The sequence below is a fragment of the Medicago truncatula genome, chromosome 4 (genome assembly GCF_003473485.1).
Source record: "Medicago truncatula cultivar Jemalong A17 chromosome 4, MtrunA17r5.0-ANR, whole genome shotgun sequence".
Lineage (NCBI taxonomy): Eukaryota > Viridiplantae > Streptophyta > Magnoliopsida > Fabales > Fabaceae > Medicago > Medicago truncatula.
The window spans coordinates 46,174,638-46,189,779 of NC_053045.1; the positions used below are offsets into that span (position 1 = coordinate 46,174,638).

At 34.9% G+C, this 15,142-nt stretch overlaps 2 protein-coding genes across 3 annotated transcripts; both read left to right on the forward strand.

The window, feature by feature from the left end:
- On the forward strand, positions 1 to 4,950 carry LOC25493385 (DNA-binding protein DDB_G0278111). Its single transcript, XM_013601873.3, has 7 exons — positions 1 to 162; positions 485 to 553; positions 647 to 696; positions 871 to 935; positions 2,245 to 2,336; positions 4,503 to 4,574; positions 4,666 to 4,950. Exons 1-7 carry the CDS (start codon positions 160 to 162, stop codon positions 4,702 to 4,704), a joined length of 390 nt encoding a protein of 129 aa, XP_013457327.1. The 5' UTR covers positions 1 to 159; the 3' UTR covers positions 4,705 to 4,950.
- Positions 4,951 to 6,095: 1,145 nt separating this feature from the next.
- On the forward strand, positions 6,096 to 14,328 carry LOC25493386 (two-pore potassium channel 3). 2 transcript variants are annotated; one of them, XR_005645688.1, is made up of 3 exons: positions 6,096 to 7,674; positions 9,716 to 9,978; positions 13,560 to 13,696. XR_005645688.1 is itself a non-coding variant. In XM_013601874.3 (2 exons), exons 1-2 carry the CDS (start codon positions 6,566 to 6,568, stop codon positions 13,705 to 13,707), a joined length of 1,257 nt encoding a protein of 418 aa, XP_013457328.1. In that variant the 5' UTR covers positions 6,129 to 6,565; the 3' UTR covers positions 13,708 to 14,328. The 2 variants fall into 2 exon arrangements, 1 of the variants encoding a protein (XP_013457328.1); XM_013601874.3 differs by lacking the exon at positions 9,716 to 9,978 and having other exon boundaries at positions 6,129 to 7,674; positions 13,560 to 14,328.
- The last annotated feature ends 814 nt before the right edge of the window (positions 14,329 to 15,142 follow it).

Sequence of the window (15,142 nt, forward strand, 5' to 3'; positions counted from 1 at the left end):
ATCGAATTACATGCATCAAGATTTTGGGTCGTAAAGAAGCGCTTATTCCAAACGCGATCTGTGGTGGTGCTGCTGCTTCAGAAGAATCAAAGGCAAAACCAAAAACCCCCATTCATTTCACAGTCCAGTTAGGGTTTCTTCTTCTGCTAACCTAACCAAATGGTAACTTCCCATTCAATCATTTTCCTCTTTATTGTTCAATCTTTTCATCAATCAAACCATTTTTAATCTTCAAATGGAAAAAGCGTAGATGAATTTTTTTTATGAAACCATTTTTTAAATAGCAGATTTTACATGTTAGGGTTATGTGGTGCTGAAAATCATGTTACGTTTGAGCTTTTTATGTACTGCTTTAATGATTAGGAATGATTAAATAGCAAATTTTGTGTTAAGGTTTTATGCTGTAATAGTGCAGATTTTTTTTTTTTTTTTTTTATCATAATTGTTGCTTCTTTGTTGTTTATATATCAACTGGTAATTTCAGGCTGATCCTGAGCTTGAAGCAATCAGACAGAGAAGGATGCAGGAGCTTATGGGCCGACATGGCACTGCGGTATTTATCGTTGTCATACTCCTATGTTTTGTTTATCGTTATTCTTTCGCATGAGAGAGTGAGACTTTGATTGTGATTTTGTTGATATTGCAGGGAAATCAGCCAAACCCTGAACAACAGAGTGCTCAGGAAGATGCAAAGAGGTTAGTTTATGAATATAGATTTCTTGCGCTGTTATTCTGATTATTCGACTCAGTCGCATAGATTTAGTTCCAAGAACTTGTTCATCCACTTATCTTTATGATATGCTTGCATGTTTTTTTTTTCCTTTGGAGTGACGTCGATTTTTTATTTGAATTGAAAAATAATTAATTTAGGGAGGCAGAGGAGAGAAGACAAATGATGCTTAGTCAGATATTGTCTGCTGAAGCACGAGAAAGACGTAAGTATATAACATAATCTTTCCTTAGATTTTATTTGACTTTTATTGATTATAGTACTCTTGTTTTTTCCTTTTAATTTTTTTTTAATGACAAATGTTAGTATAGTTGTTAGATTAGTATTTCTCGTTGTCCGGGTTTGAACCAAGAACCCCCAACTTCTTATCCCTTAGCTCAAACCAGTTGAGCTACCCATCCTAGTCCGAATAATGATTGTTTTATTATATCATGGTTATATATTTTGCTGTACTTTTACTACTGGCAGAAGTTAGAAGCAAAACTTTGTCATTTGCCATTGCCTAATTAATATTCAAATCTTATCTTCAGTCAGGCTTTAACGAGGATATAAGTTTATAGCACACAGCTGCTAGTATTTTCTTGAACTTCCATATATTGTAAATGTATCATTGGGATTCTGTAAGATTTTTGACAAACCAGACTTAATTCATAGAAGTTGTTCACAATTATAAAACATACATCATATGCCAGAATAGAATATATAAGATATTAAGAAGTGCCCATTTTGCTTGTACTATCTTGTTATGAATAAAGTCTTCCATCAGACTTTAGATCAAAGTTAATAAATAATGTTAGTGTATTTGGGCGTTACTGCGTACTCCCTGTGCCTAAACAGCGTAGTTTTTACTCAAGGTACATTTGAAGTCTGAAGTCTATCTTGGAAAAATTCAAAAAAGTAACTTTTGTGATGTCTTTGTTTTTCTGATACTTCATACTTGTAGTTTGGTAAGTAGAAATTACTTGTAATTTTTCTTCCTCTCTACCCCCTGTTCTCTTTTTGTCCCCGTGTGCACAGTTGTGTCTTCTAGGTAGTTACCCTATGAGGACATCACAGAATAGATACCCTATGGTTGACCTCGATGCCTGCTTCTCGTCCTAGCATTAAGGGGTACAGGATAATAGCATTTTGTTGGGGCTGGTATGCTTTTTTAAAGCCTGCTAATCTGAAATATAGCTGGTTTTTTTAACAACAACAAAAAAGGAAGATGGATTTAGGAGGTGATAAGTTGTCGTATGAATGTACTCAATGTAGTAGGGTTGAAAATTTGATGGAATTATTTTGCCTCAAACTTACATAGGTATGAAGACATTAGTGTAATTGTCTTGGTTATTTGTAGACACGATAAGATAAATCACATTTGAGTTTCAAAATTATATATATTTAAACATCGAAAGAACATGTTTGCCAATGTACCTCTGAATTTTCCGATGAAAATTTGAAGGAATGAAGTATTTTACTGCATGGAGTTGACTTCTTTCGCTCTTTTAAATTTGTGATTTAATTGTGTTCAGTTGCTCGAATTGCTTTGGTGAAACCAGAGAAAGCAAAAGGTGTTGAAGATGTTATATTGAGAGCTGCTCAAATGGGTCAGATAGCTGAAAAGGTATATTGGATCATGTCTATTGCTGCAATCTTTCTCATTCTTATCACAAGTTATTGGTAATATTTTGTTGCATATATTGTCATACGATTTGTGAGGTTCTAGTTATACAATCGATTTGTTTGATCAGTTGTCGGGCCGAGAAAGGTCCTCTATCTAGGATATATAAAAATGTTGGCAACAATTCCACGAATGGTATAACGTGGTTTTCTAATATTAGAGGTTTAGTGTTCTTATCTATCGTGTAACTTACATGCAAAGCCCTACTATTTTGTTTATAATGATCTTTGATATAAAAGTTTTCGGAATCCTATACTACAGTAGGGAACTAGACACATGATATCTTAATATGGAACATTAGATCTTACCTCATATGGTTATTCTTTAGAAATTACAATTAAAGTATACTATTACAATGCAAGTAAAATAAAGTACTGTCGCCTTTTTTCCCCCTTTTCTTGCGAGCTATTATCATATAGAAACCTGAAAAGGTGAGTCTGCGCTGCAATTGGAAATACTGGAAGGCTTTTTCCTGCAAACCCACATAGCAAAAACTAGGGGTGGGCATTGGGTCGGTTCGGGTTCAAACCCCCCAAACCGAGACAACCCACGAGTTATGAACAATAACCCTATTGAACCAAGTTTTTGATTCGGGTAGTTCGGGTTCGGTTACTTCGGGTTTCGGGTAAAACCGGTTCGGGTCAACAGGTTGATGAAGATGATGACAAATCCAGAAAAACAATCTCCTCAAACAGCCCCTCCTTTAGTAGAAACAACAACAACCAGTTTTTTCTTCACCATTTTTAGATCCACACAATTTAATTTATTTTTAGAATTAATTTACTTGTAGATGAACACATGTATTTGTGAAAGAAGGAAGGAAGAATGATGTTTCGAACAATTGTGAGCTAAGGAAGGAAGAATGAAGAAAGAAGAAGAAGAAATGAGGAACATGTGAGAAGAAGAAAATCGTGAGAGAGAGAAACAAAATGATCTAGATCTAGATCTAGTTTTTCTTTTCATTTTCAATTGGGGATTTTTGTTTTATGTTATGGTGTTGGACTGAAATAGTGAAACATATTTGGGCCTGCTGAGAAACGTATTTTTTATTCAAGCTAGGTTGAAAAAACTAATAATAAATATTAAAGTAATAATAATATCGGTTTGATCGGGTTCCGACAGGTTCAAAATAAACACCCGAACCGAACCGAATATACCCATAACAACCCGTAATATTAACCCGGACAACCCGTAACCTGTTTTAACCGGAACCGAATGTATAAAATTATGTCGGGTTGATCGGGTTAATTCGGGTTGATCCGTATTTGCCCACACCTAGCGAAAACTATCCAATAAATCTTTCTTTTTCAACTCATCTGAATTAAAGTTGGTGCTTGAAATACTGAAGTAGCAACTCAGATGGATACTTTGTAGAAGGACTGCAAAGGCAGAATCAGTAGCAGGCTTGAAGCACTTTGTGTCAGAGAAGGGAAATTGCCTTCCCACTGCAAAGCGCGCTGATTGTGGGTATGCATTTAGGTTTTTTTTTTTTTTTTTTTTTTGAGGTGGAGGTGTGTTTGTTTATCCTTGGTTTGTTCAGGTTTGTGAGTGTGTTTCAAGAATTTGGTACTGGACTTGTAATGAATAGTTGCACAAAAGTAGTGCAGTTCTACATTTGGATTTGTGATTATGACAACCTTGTTTGTCAGTAAGATGCTTAAAGTCAGAAGTATCAGTTAGGCAGTCTAAGGGTTGGTTGAGAATGAGTTGATTAGGTGGCTTTTCTATAATGTGTTTAAATTGCAAGGATTTGGTTTTTTGATGGTGACTTATGTGAGCCAACTTCAGGTCACTGGAAGTTTCAGTATATTTGACAGTTCTAATAGTATTAGTGTTGATATATAAATCTATGAGATGATGGTTTTACATTGTTTTCCTTAGCCTGTTTCATTTTGTAATGCCCCGTCCCCCCTATTTTCTTGAATAATAAAAGCCATTAAATTTTCCTTCCAAAAACTGAAACTAAGAAATTACTAGTTCCAATTGTATTTCTTTTTTGTTGCTTATATACAGATATCATGTCCCGGTGGACATCAAGTAATTAGTCCATATGAAGCATTATTGTACCTAGATAACATCCATGACTCATTTATGAAATTGAATTATTAGGTTACTGAAGAAAGACTCATAACACTGCTGGAGCAGATTAACAGCCAAACAGCAAAGCAGACAAAAGTTACAGTAAGTTGTAGAATATTAGCTGCATTGTTCCGTATTCATTTATCAGTTTTTTTACTTACTTTTCATTATTTTTTTTCGTTTACTTTTTCAGATAACGAGACGTCGAAGTGTTCTTGAGGATGATGATTAGCTTTCACGGTCTCTTAGCTGGGTTTATTGACTATTGACTTCATGCTTTATTATGTATGTATATGTGTATTTGATGGACAAATTATTTTATGTTTTACATTGAAATTTAAATTTGAGGCGTCTTGCCTGCCACCAAATTAAACTGCATATTTGATTTATGTGCGCGAATGAATGGATGTGAAAGGTTTGTTAATTGTGGAATGGAAAGGTTTTCGTCCAATGGCTCATGCCATGAGGCATTACTACAGCTGTTTCTTCTGCCTCATTGACGGGTATTTTTTTATTTATTTTATGCAGAGTAAGGAGAATATTTATTTAATCTGTGTTGTTTGATTATAATTGTTGCCTTGTGGTTGGCGAATTTTTAGTTGAACAAATTTGTCACATCTAGCTTGAGCATACGAAACTAATGATTAAAAATTTGGCAATCATTTGGCGATTAAAGGTACTTTGCATTCGACCCTAAAAACAAAAAAGCTCTAAATATCCCAATATCTGGTATAACTGATTTGGAAGCACGATACATGGATGGCATTGGTCTCTGTCTTTTGATAAATAAAAACATGTCTGAGTCAGTTAATTCGTTAAAGTTTAGGTTGACAAGTGAATATGTCCATACAATTATAGATAGATTAACACGTATCTGAACTCAAGTTTATCTATACGCATGCATATAATTTTTTTTTGTGACATATGAGAACATATTCAAATGATCTTATGGTATTTTTTTTCATAATTTATATTATTAATAAATGAGTTTTTTTTTATCATGCTAATACCGAGTTTAGATGTGTAGAGTAAAATTTTCTATACTTATATTAAATAGGGAATGTATTTTAACCATTTTCATGGTCGAATAACATATTATTATTATTTGATAATAATTACTTTATTATCTAAATTTAGTTTGGATTGTCATAATTAATTGAAATGTTGCTTATTTTTTGCTGCTACAAATAGAAATATTGTTTTAATCAGTCAGAATTTAGTTAGAAAACATGTTTCTCTAAGGTTCATATATTCAGAGAGGCTCCGTGAACAAGATAAAAAAGCAGAGTCAACTATGGGATAGATTGCTAAGCATATTTTGTAGGACTAAGAAGTAAATGAAGTCTAATCAACTATTAATGTAAGCACCTACTGTATCAGGTCACATTCTCTTCCTTAATTACGTGTAATATTTTAGGGTCCAATTCCGTGTAACACATGAACTCAACACAACACCATAAAGCAAAAACACAATGACCTGCCAGAACATGGCCTATGACGATATCCTCTTTTTCTTCTATATTTTACTCTAGTTGATCAATGATTATTATTTTGAACCCAAAAGTTCTTACTTCTTAGTTTATCTTCTCTTGTTCCAATCATCACAATAATTTGCACCATTCACGATTCACACGACCACGACCACGACCACGACCCAAGTCTATAATAATCTTCAAAATCTCTCTCTCACAACACATCACACGGTTCACATTTATCCCACTCGCCACTCATAAGCGCGTGACCTTAACACAATAAAAATGAATGGCACCAATAACATAAGTTAAACAAAAACACAACATTATCACCCCCAACATAACAACGTCAACACCGTCCCCATTTTTTTGTACCTTCGAAACAAAAATGATCGTACTTCAATCAAATCATAACAACTTCCATCCCCACATAACACGTTCATTCATTGTGAAAACATAAAACAACTTAAATATAAAAAGCGCTTAATATTTCTGTGATTTCTTTCTTTATTCAATGAACAATCTTTCTCTGTTCTGAAACCGACCCACATCAAGAAAAGCGGTTTAATCCAATAAAGTCACAATCTTTCTTTCTTTTGAATCCATTTTCTACAACCCCACATGGAAAAGGAGCCACTGCTCCCATCATATTTCAGCCCCAGAAAGAAGCTTTCACCATTACCATCTCAACTTTTTCCTTTACCAGAAAACGATGAAATGGTTCTTCCTGTTACCCCTTCTGAGTTCAAGGATCGTCTCATTTTTGGTCCTTCACCAAGAGACCCTTCACCTTTGTCTGATGCCTTAACACTTTCACGTAATTCACCAAGTTCCTCTTCACATGATTTTGATTCATCACAACAGTCTCAACAACAACAATTGTCTTCTTGGTTAATTGATCCTAATTATCCATGGAGGAAAACAAATTTACATCGGTCGAGAACCGCGCCAGCGATGGCTGTTATTAGTGATTTTAATCATCATGCATCTGATAAAAGACCTCAATTTGGTAGTCAATCTATTGTTCATCAAGCTGTTATTCTTCTTGTTCTTTATTTGGCTTTAGGGGTTGTTATTTATTGGTTTAATCGGCATAATTTTACAGCAACTGAAACTCATCCTATAGTTGATGCATTGTATTTTTGTATAGTTACAATGTGTACAATAGGGTATGGTGATATTACACCTAATAGTACTGCAACCAAGATTTTCTCTATATTGTTTGTGTTGATTGGTTTTGGTTTTATTGATATACTGCTAAGTGGAATGGTTAGTTATGTTCTTGATTTGCAAGAGAATCATTTGTTGAGGACAGTGAAGGGAAGAGGGGCGAAGGATGGGAGGTCATATATAGTTGATGTGAAGAAAGGGAGGATGAGGATTAGGATGAAGGTGGCATTGGCATTGGGGGTAGTGGTACTTTGTATTGGACTCGGTGTCACGGTTATGCATTTTGTTGAAAGGCTTGGATGGGTAGATTCTTTTTATCTTTCGGTTATGTCTGTTACGACAGTTGGGTATGGTGATCATGCTTTCAAGACTTTGCATGGTCGTATCTTCGCCGCAATATGGTTGCTCGTGTCTACGCTTGCGGTTGCCCGAGCGTTCCTTTATTTGGCTGAGGCGAGAGTGGATAAGCGGCATAGGAGGATGGCTAAGTGGATTCTTGGTCAGGATATGACCGTTGCTGAGTTTCTTGCTGCTGACATGGACAATAATGGATTTGTGAGGTATGGATTAATACGTTCCCATTGCATAAAGTTTAAGTTATTTTTTATACCAATAATATGTTTCCATTGCATAAAGGTTAAATTATTTTTTATACCAATAAATAAATGTTTCTGTCTGTGAAAGTAGAACATGAAATATACACTAGTTAGGTATTCAATATACTTTTTCTTTTCGTAACCAACATGCTTTTCGGACTTTATTCTGAAGTGTGAATTTTGTATCTGCACAACTGCATACAAACATTTTCAATATACTTTAATCTCTGCTATTCAATTCAATTCAGAGAAATTGTTTGTGGTTGACTATCTGTTTACTGAATTTATAATCTCTATATCATATCATATCATATGAGACATGATGTTACCATAGAGCATGTGGTGTCCGTACTACACCTATATGTAGGACTAGTCCTTGCTTGAGTGTTGAGCTTTCCCCCGAAAGGTATCATCATGTTAATGGTCAGGGACAAAATGATATTAGCAACGGGACTAAAATACTGATAACATGAGTAGTATGGGTAGAAACTGTGTGCTGAACCTCGGTGGTTATTATAGTAGCGTTCAATGACTGACTATGAATGTGAAACCTGGTGAAGTAATTTTCCTGAGGTCTGCATGCCTTGCTCATACCCCATGGTAATATATTGCGTATGAAATAACTTTGTATATAGTGCTTCGTTGATGCCCATGTTTATACTTCTCCTAGAATTCAGGACTATTTAAATTGAGCATCTGTAATCATGCATAGCCTACAGAGAGTGCGCTAGTATTAGATTACTGTGTTTTGAAAACCGCCTTTCCAGATTTGTATTTGAGAGAAAAAAAGCATCTTGAGTGTGTGCTTGAAAATTTGACAGGGAAGTAGAAAGTGAATTGATTCATAGTCCGTCATAGATGGGATAAATTCAACTTCCTGTTTCAAGGTTGACAGCTAGTAGTTATTATGTGCAGTACTTGGAGGTTGATGAAGCTTCCTTTGTTCACCCTACTTCCTAAGAGCAGTAGATTTAGTTGCTAGTTAGTGGTTGGTTGTATATGTATGTTTTTTGTATTTGGTTGGTAGGATGACCACATTTGGAGGTCTAATGTTATAAGGTTCAATCTGTTAGACCATATAATCATTGGAAAAGGAGACAACACATGATATATTTGTTAGAATATATATAAAAAAAATCTCATAAAATTTGGCAGGAGTATTTTAGGTTTTCTCTTAGGATTAGTTTCCGTGTTTCTTCACATTATATTATTTGTTTCCTTTAGTTAGTACTAGGAGCCTAGAGTATAATAGAAAATCATAATCACAATTCAAAACCTTTTGTCCTTCTCTTCCCTCCATCCTCATATAAAACTCTATAACTACAACACATTCTCAGTGCGGTATCATCCTTTATGATCTGTTTCCCAAATTTCTTGAAGTCTGGTACTATAATAACTTAACAATGTCATTATCTCCACTATTCTTTTATTGTTAGTTGAGCCTAAATTTCAGCCACGTTTTATCTCGCAAGTCCTCTCATTGTTAGCCGATTTTTCACCTTCTACTTCTGCATGTCTCGAAAGCCTTAGATTAGTTCTCACTGTCGCGCTCTTTTTTGGTAGCCTTCCACTATCTTGGATAAAATTTAAACCTGACTGTTCCAAATGCAATCTGGCCTCGACTATCCCAGATGAAGTTTGATCCCAATTGTTCCAAATTCAGTCCAGCCTGAACTATTTTAGATGTAGATTGGCCTTGGATATTTCAGATTAGCGATGAACCAGCTGTAGTTCATATCAATATCCTATTGTGAGTTATACCAATAGTGATTTCTCCTATCGTATTGATAAGGCATGCTATGATGGAATATCCGTGCTGTGATGCAGATGAGCCTTGGTTTCAATTTCTTTTATTATTATTGGTATACTAAATTTTCTTGTGGTTTAATGCTTCTAAATGTTGTTCTTGGTGGATTTGGAGAAGTTTTAATCCTTGCTGTATAATTGTGATGATCATCTTCAGTCCAATAATGCAAAGGATAAGGGAATATTACCGGTTTCGCAGGTGAACCATGAATTTGAGGGGTTAATAGAACTTAGAAGCATATTGGAGGAGGCGAAAGGGGGCACACATGGTGAAGGATTCAGGTTATGATTGTTAGGCAAGGTGTGGGCCCCACGAGGGGTGAGGGAAGTCGGGAATCTGTAATGAGAGGGAGAGGAGGAATAGGAGCAATGTAGTCAAGATTGTGTGCCAGCACGTAAGATCGTATGATCCTACAATCATTGGCCATAGAAGCGTGCTGCGATTCAGGCAAGATGCCGGAGGTGCGCTATCACGAGTTCGGAGCAGGATCCTAATGTGTTTCGTGTTGGGTTACCTATTCCGCAACGGGCCTTGCTGAAACGGGTCAGGTTTTGCGGAAGAAACAAATAGTTTTAAAACGCATAAAACCCTTCATCCATCCCCCCTTCTTACTTCAAACAGATCCCTAACTCCCTGAGACGCCGTCCTCTGATTCTCACCCTCCTTGCGACACTGTTCTCTCTTCCTCCCCTGTTTTCAATCAGCTTCACTTGGTTTTTATGAACTTATGGAATGATGGTTATGGATTTTTAATTAACTTAGTTTAATGTTGGGATTTAGAGGAAATCACATGTTTATGTGTGTGTTTGTATATATATAAGTACAATTTTACCCTTTTATGATTCATGTTACAATCTTTCACTGCCTTCCCAATCCTACTTAGGGCATTGTGTTTGACTATATTGAAAAGGAGAGGCAGAGAGGTTTTATCATTGAGGTTGTGGCTTATGCTTTGGCAGGAATACAGCCGGATCCTTGATTTCCTTGGTCATTTTCCTTTTTCATTTCTGATACCCAGATACTTCATTTCGGTATATAGAGTGATGCACCCTCCTTGCGACACTGTATTCATTTACTTCATTTGGAATATTACTTCTCTTAGTTATTATTCTTTGATTGCTGTTTCTATTAGATTGTTTTCCCTGAAATTCGCATCGATGTTTATTCCAGTGAGTCTCATACGAACCAGTTCTTGGTGTTGATGGTCTTCCCAACCATCTTGCTAAGTTGTCTTTCCAGTAATGCTCACCTCTCTGGCGTCTCCATTATCCCTGAGTTTCCTTTCTAGCTATGTTTGAAGCCCAAATTATATGTTCATGTTTAAGGATTTATTTGTAACAAGTTCAAAACTTAATAAGCTTTAGCTTTAGCTTAATAAACTTAACAAGCTCATAAATATGCCCATTTTACTATTGTGTTCCCACGTTGTAAAAATTAACATAACAGTTTCCATTTTTTTTAGTAATAAGTCATAAGGTCTATCAATGTAACCACCCACTTCTTTGAAAAGAATCCTAGGAATAAAAATTGGCAACCAAACACTTTTCTTAAAAATTCCTAGGAATAAATTCTCATTATATTTTCCTGGGAAAGTTAATTCCAGGGAGAAATTTTTGCATCCGGGAAACAAACACCCCCTTAGAATTGGTTTCCATGCTTCTTTATATTTCACGATTTGCTTCTTTATTCAGTTAAGATTAGGAATCTAGTTGTTATAATGATTAATTTTCTTGTTTTATTAGGACTAAGAATCAAGTATTAATATTTATATAACTGTTAGTGCTTAGTCTTTATATTTCATGATTAGTTTCCTTATTTAGTAATTGATAGATTTTTGGCAAGTGTACCAAATACTATCGAAGTAGTAAAAATATTGTTCCCACGAGGACTGTGTTAATCTCAATTTAGAAATAAAGTAAATATTTAGGATGTATAAATTATTTTGTTTAGATTTTATTTGATTGCATAAAATTAAATAACATAAAATAAAGATTGAGCTAGAAAATATAGATTTGGTTAGAAAATATGAAGAGAGATGAGATCAGGTCTTTCGAATCATCTATGTTCCCCTAATTGGTATACTGCATCTATTCTTATGAATGATTTTCTAGTTCCATGATAGTAAACAAAATAGTCATAATCAATCCCTTGAGTTAGGACTCTCTTCTCAAACTACAGCCCCTAATTCCTTAGGTGGTCTAATAATCTTTGAAGGTTTTAGCACGTTAACCTAATATCACTAATGAAGGATTATCCATTCCTAGTATAACCATGATTATTAGAACAATTCAATTCTATCAGTAGAAAGCTATGGTCAGTAGTCATTCATTCTCACTAAATCAGGTTTATATTTGATCAGGATATAAAAAGCATTAAGAACAATTGAATTGAATAAAAACTAGATTGTCATTCACAATAAATAGAGTTTCACAGCAACATGGTTCAACAAGGGTTACAAAGAATCATCTCAGACCTAATCTCTAAGAGATTTAGCTACTCATAATTGAGTTTACAAATAGCATAATCATTAGTGGAATCAAAACATACATGATCTGATAGAAGGTTGAAGAAATTGCCCTCCTAGCCGTCTTTAGGTCTCAAAATCGCACTTTGCTCTCTCCAATTCGTAACACTTGTCTTTGGAATAGACTTCAGCTTAAATAGGCACAGAATTTCGCCTAAAATTGTGTCACGTTTTAAGTAAATCGTGCCACGATTCTCCTTGAATCGCAAATCACTGAATTAGGGTTTCCTCAGATCGTGCCACGATTATACGATTATGCCATCGTGACACGATTTCTTCAATGTCGAAGCTTGATTTTGGTCTTCTAAAATCGTGTCACGTTTTTACCAAATCGTGACACGATTCTCTTCTTTGTATTTTCTTCAGTTTTCTACTATTTTGCTGCATAAATTGCCTTGTGAACTCCAATTTGTGATCAAAATACATATAAAAAGACTCTAAAAATAGCGAATGACTGACTGTCATCAATAATGATTAGGCATGTAGTTGCTATATCTATTCTATGGATAGGTCTGAGTGAAATGCTACTAGGAGCTGTTTAAGTTGATGTTTGTAGTAATTATAAACCACTAGACGATATAACTTGCACTAATTTACCAGTCTATCTGCATGTTGTTATTTTTCATTCATACGGTTACAAATGGACGGAGATGGTAGAGTCCTTTTAGTTAGAGGTTTGGGTATATGGGGATTGGATCCGTGAAACATCCATAAAGGAAGGTAAACTAAATGAAGGAAAGTCCTATAGTTAGAGGTAGAGGGAGATTAAGAAAAACTGCAAGTCATATTAAGTATTTGGATTTTAAAAACTGTATTCCTCTTGGCAAGTTGTGCATGCTTGTCAAATAGTGAAAAAAAAAAGTATAGAACAAAAAAATTATTAAGCATATGGGCTTGCCACAACAAAATATGTGAAACAGTCGAGATCCAGAGACATTTTGGACAGGATATGGCATAAGAAGCGATGGGCTGACAGCGAAGCAACAAGACTTAACAACCCTTTCTTACTGCTGCCAGTGTATGACTTGAAAAGAACAAATCTTCATATGTGAATCACTAGCATTTTCTAAGAGAGGAAGAAAAAAGCTCGAGGGATATTGAAACCATATCGTTTTAAGTTTATGATTAAAATTGCTCAAGGTGTTGAATTTTATGATCAGGTCGTACTCATAAGAGGTTAGTTGTTTTGGTGCCTTCTCCCATATATATCAGCCCGCAAAACATTTTATATAGAAAAAAAGAAGACTGAGGCTACATGACATCTAGGCTTATTTATTGTGTGTATCGTATCAGTTTCTTATGACATTAGTACTTGGCCAATTTTGGGTGCTTCACTGGAATACTGGATAATACATAATTGAATTCTTTTGACAATGGAAAGCCTGATCAAGTGCCTTTTCTTGTTTGAACCATGTTCTTTAACTTTTATCCTAGTAATACTTGTTAATTTATTTTGATTGAATTTGATTACACTTATCTAGTGCATTTGCTGAATATGTTAAGTTTTTGGTTATGCAGTAAATCAGAATACGTTATATACAAGCTCAAGGAGATGGGAAAAGTGACGGAGAAGGACATCATGCAGATCAGTGAGAAGTTTGATAGACTAGATACCGGAAACTGTGGAAAAATAACACTTGGTGATCTCATGGAGGGTCATAGTTGATGAGCTTGATCAGCATCGGGGCTATCCAAGGAGCAAGGGGAGTCTAAATCCATTGTTGTCACATAAAAATGGGACTGCCAGATCCTCAAGTTGCATGCTGATTAGTGTAGACCACATTTGATGGAAACTTTTTCTTTTGAGGGTTAGGAAGGATAATAGATTATCAAGTAACATACTGGTGATTTCCCCTCCCATACCCTTTTGTCGCACAATGAGTAACTTGACGAGGCACGATATGCTGGTGAAATTCTGAGTTCTTTTGCCGGCATTTTGCAATTGATCTTAATGGAATTCCGGTATTATCAATTACAGTATAGTTAGGTTGATGAGATGGCTTGTGGTAATGGAGGGGGCAATTTTGGTTGGTTAAATAATTATTTTGTACATATTCTTTTTGAAAATGTATGTCTTTATTCTTTATGATATCTCTTGATTAATTGTGCAAATCAATATGGAACATCTTGGTATTGTTTTTGCCAAGATGATTCAATTAGCCAAGGTTGTAGTTCCCGTTTAGCTGCTGAGTCGCGAGATATTACTTCCAGTTGTAATTGTTTTAGAATGCTTTATATTGTGCACATGCCTTCCAAAGCAAGTAATATGAAATTTTTAAGGTGATCAGTCGTTTCTAATAGGTTACCATCTCTTTAAAGTCGTTTCTAATGCAACAAATACTGTTGAGATTTGGCATGAAACTGTCATAACAAAGGTCTCAAGATTTGAGTTTGTCCTAGAGAATCTTGAAATCTCCTTGGACCTTGGTTAAGTCAGCATTTGACCAAACTGTTAAAAGTAAGAAAATACTAGTGTCTTCCAATGATGCTCTCTCTCTCTCTCTCTCTCTCTATATATATATATATATATATAATTGTCATAGATCTACTGTATACCACGGAAACATGCATTATTGGGATTACAAGGGAAAAATATTCATGGCTAGGCCACATACATAAGCTAACCAGGACAAAAACTTAAGATGTAGATTCATTTTATATTCCTCCCTGACTGATCCTATCGGGGAATAATAATTAAGCGTTTTAGAAGGAGACTTCGGATTGTATGCACTCACAAATTTCACACATTCACGCGGTTAACAAAATTATTAGTTGTTGAATTAAAATCGGATGATTTAATTCTTTTTTTTTTTAAAAAAAATCTAAAATAGTGAGTTTAAAATTTAGATTGTCTAATTTCAATCAAACAATGACTAAAATACCAACTATATAGATGTGAGAGATTGTTGATTGTAGGCAATCTAAAATTACTAGATGAGTGAGTGCATTTCAGTGGTGGGCTAAAAAATTTATCTAAAAAGCCTGACATCTTTGACAAATTTTGAACATTCCAAAAATTTAAACCTTTTGACTTGTCAAGCTATATAGCCCTTTCATACTTTTGAGCAACTTGATTGTTCTTCCACAACTAGTTTATAAAT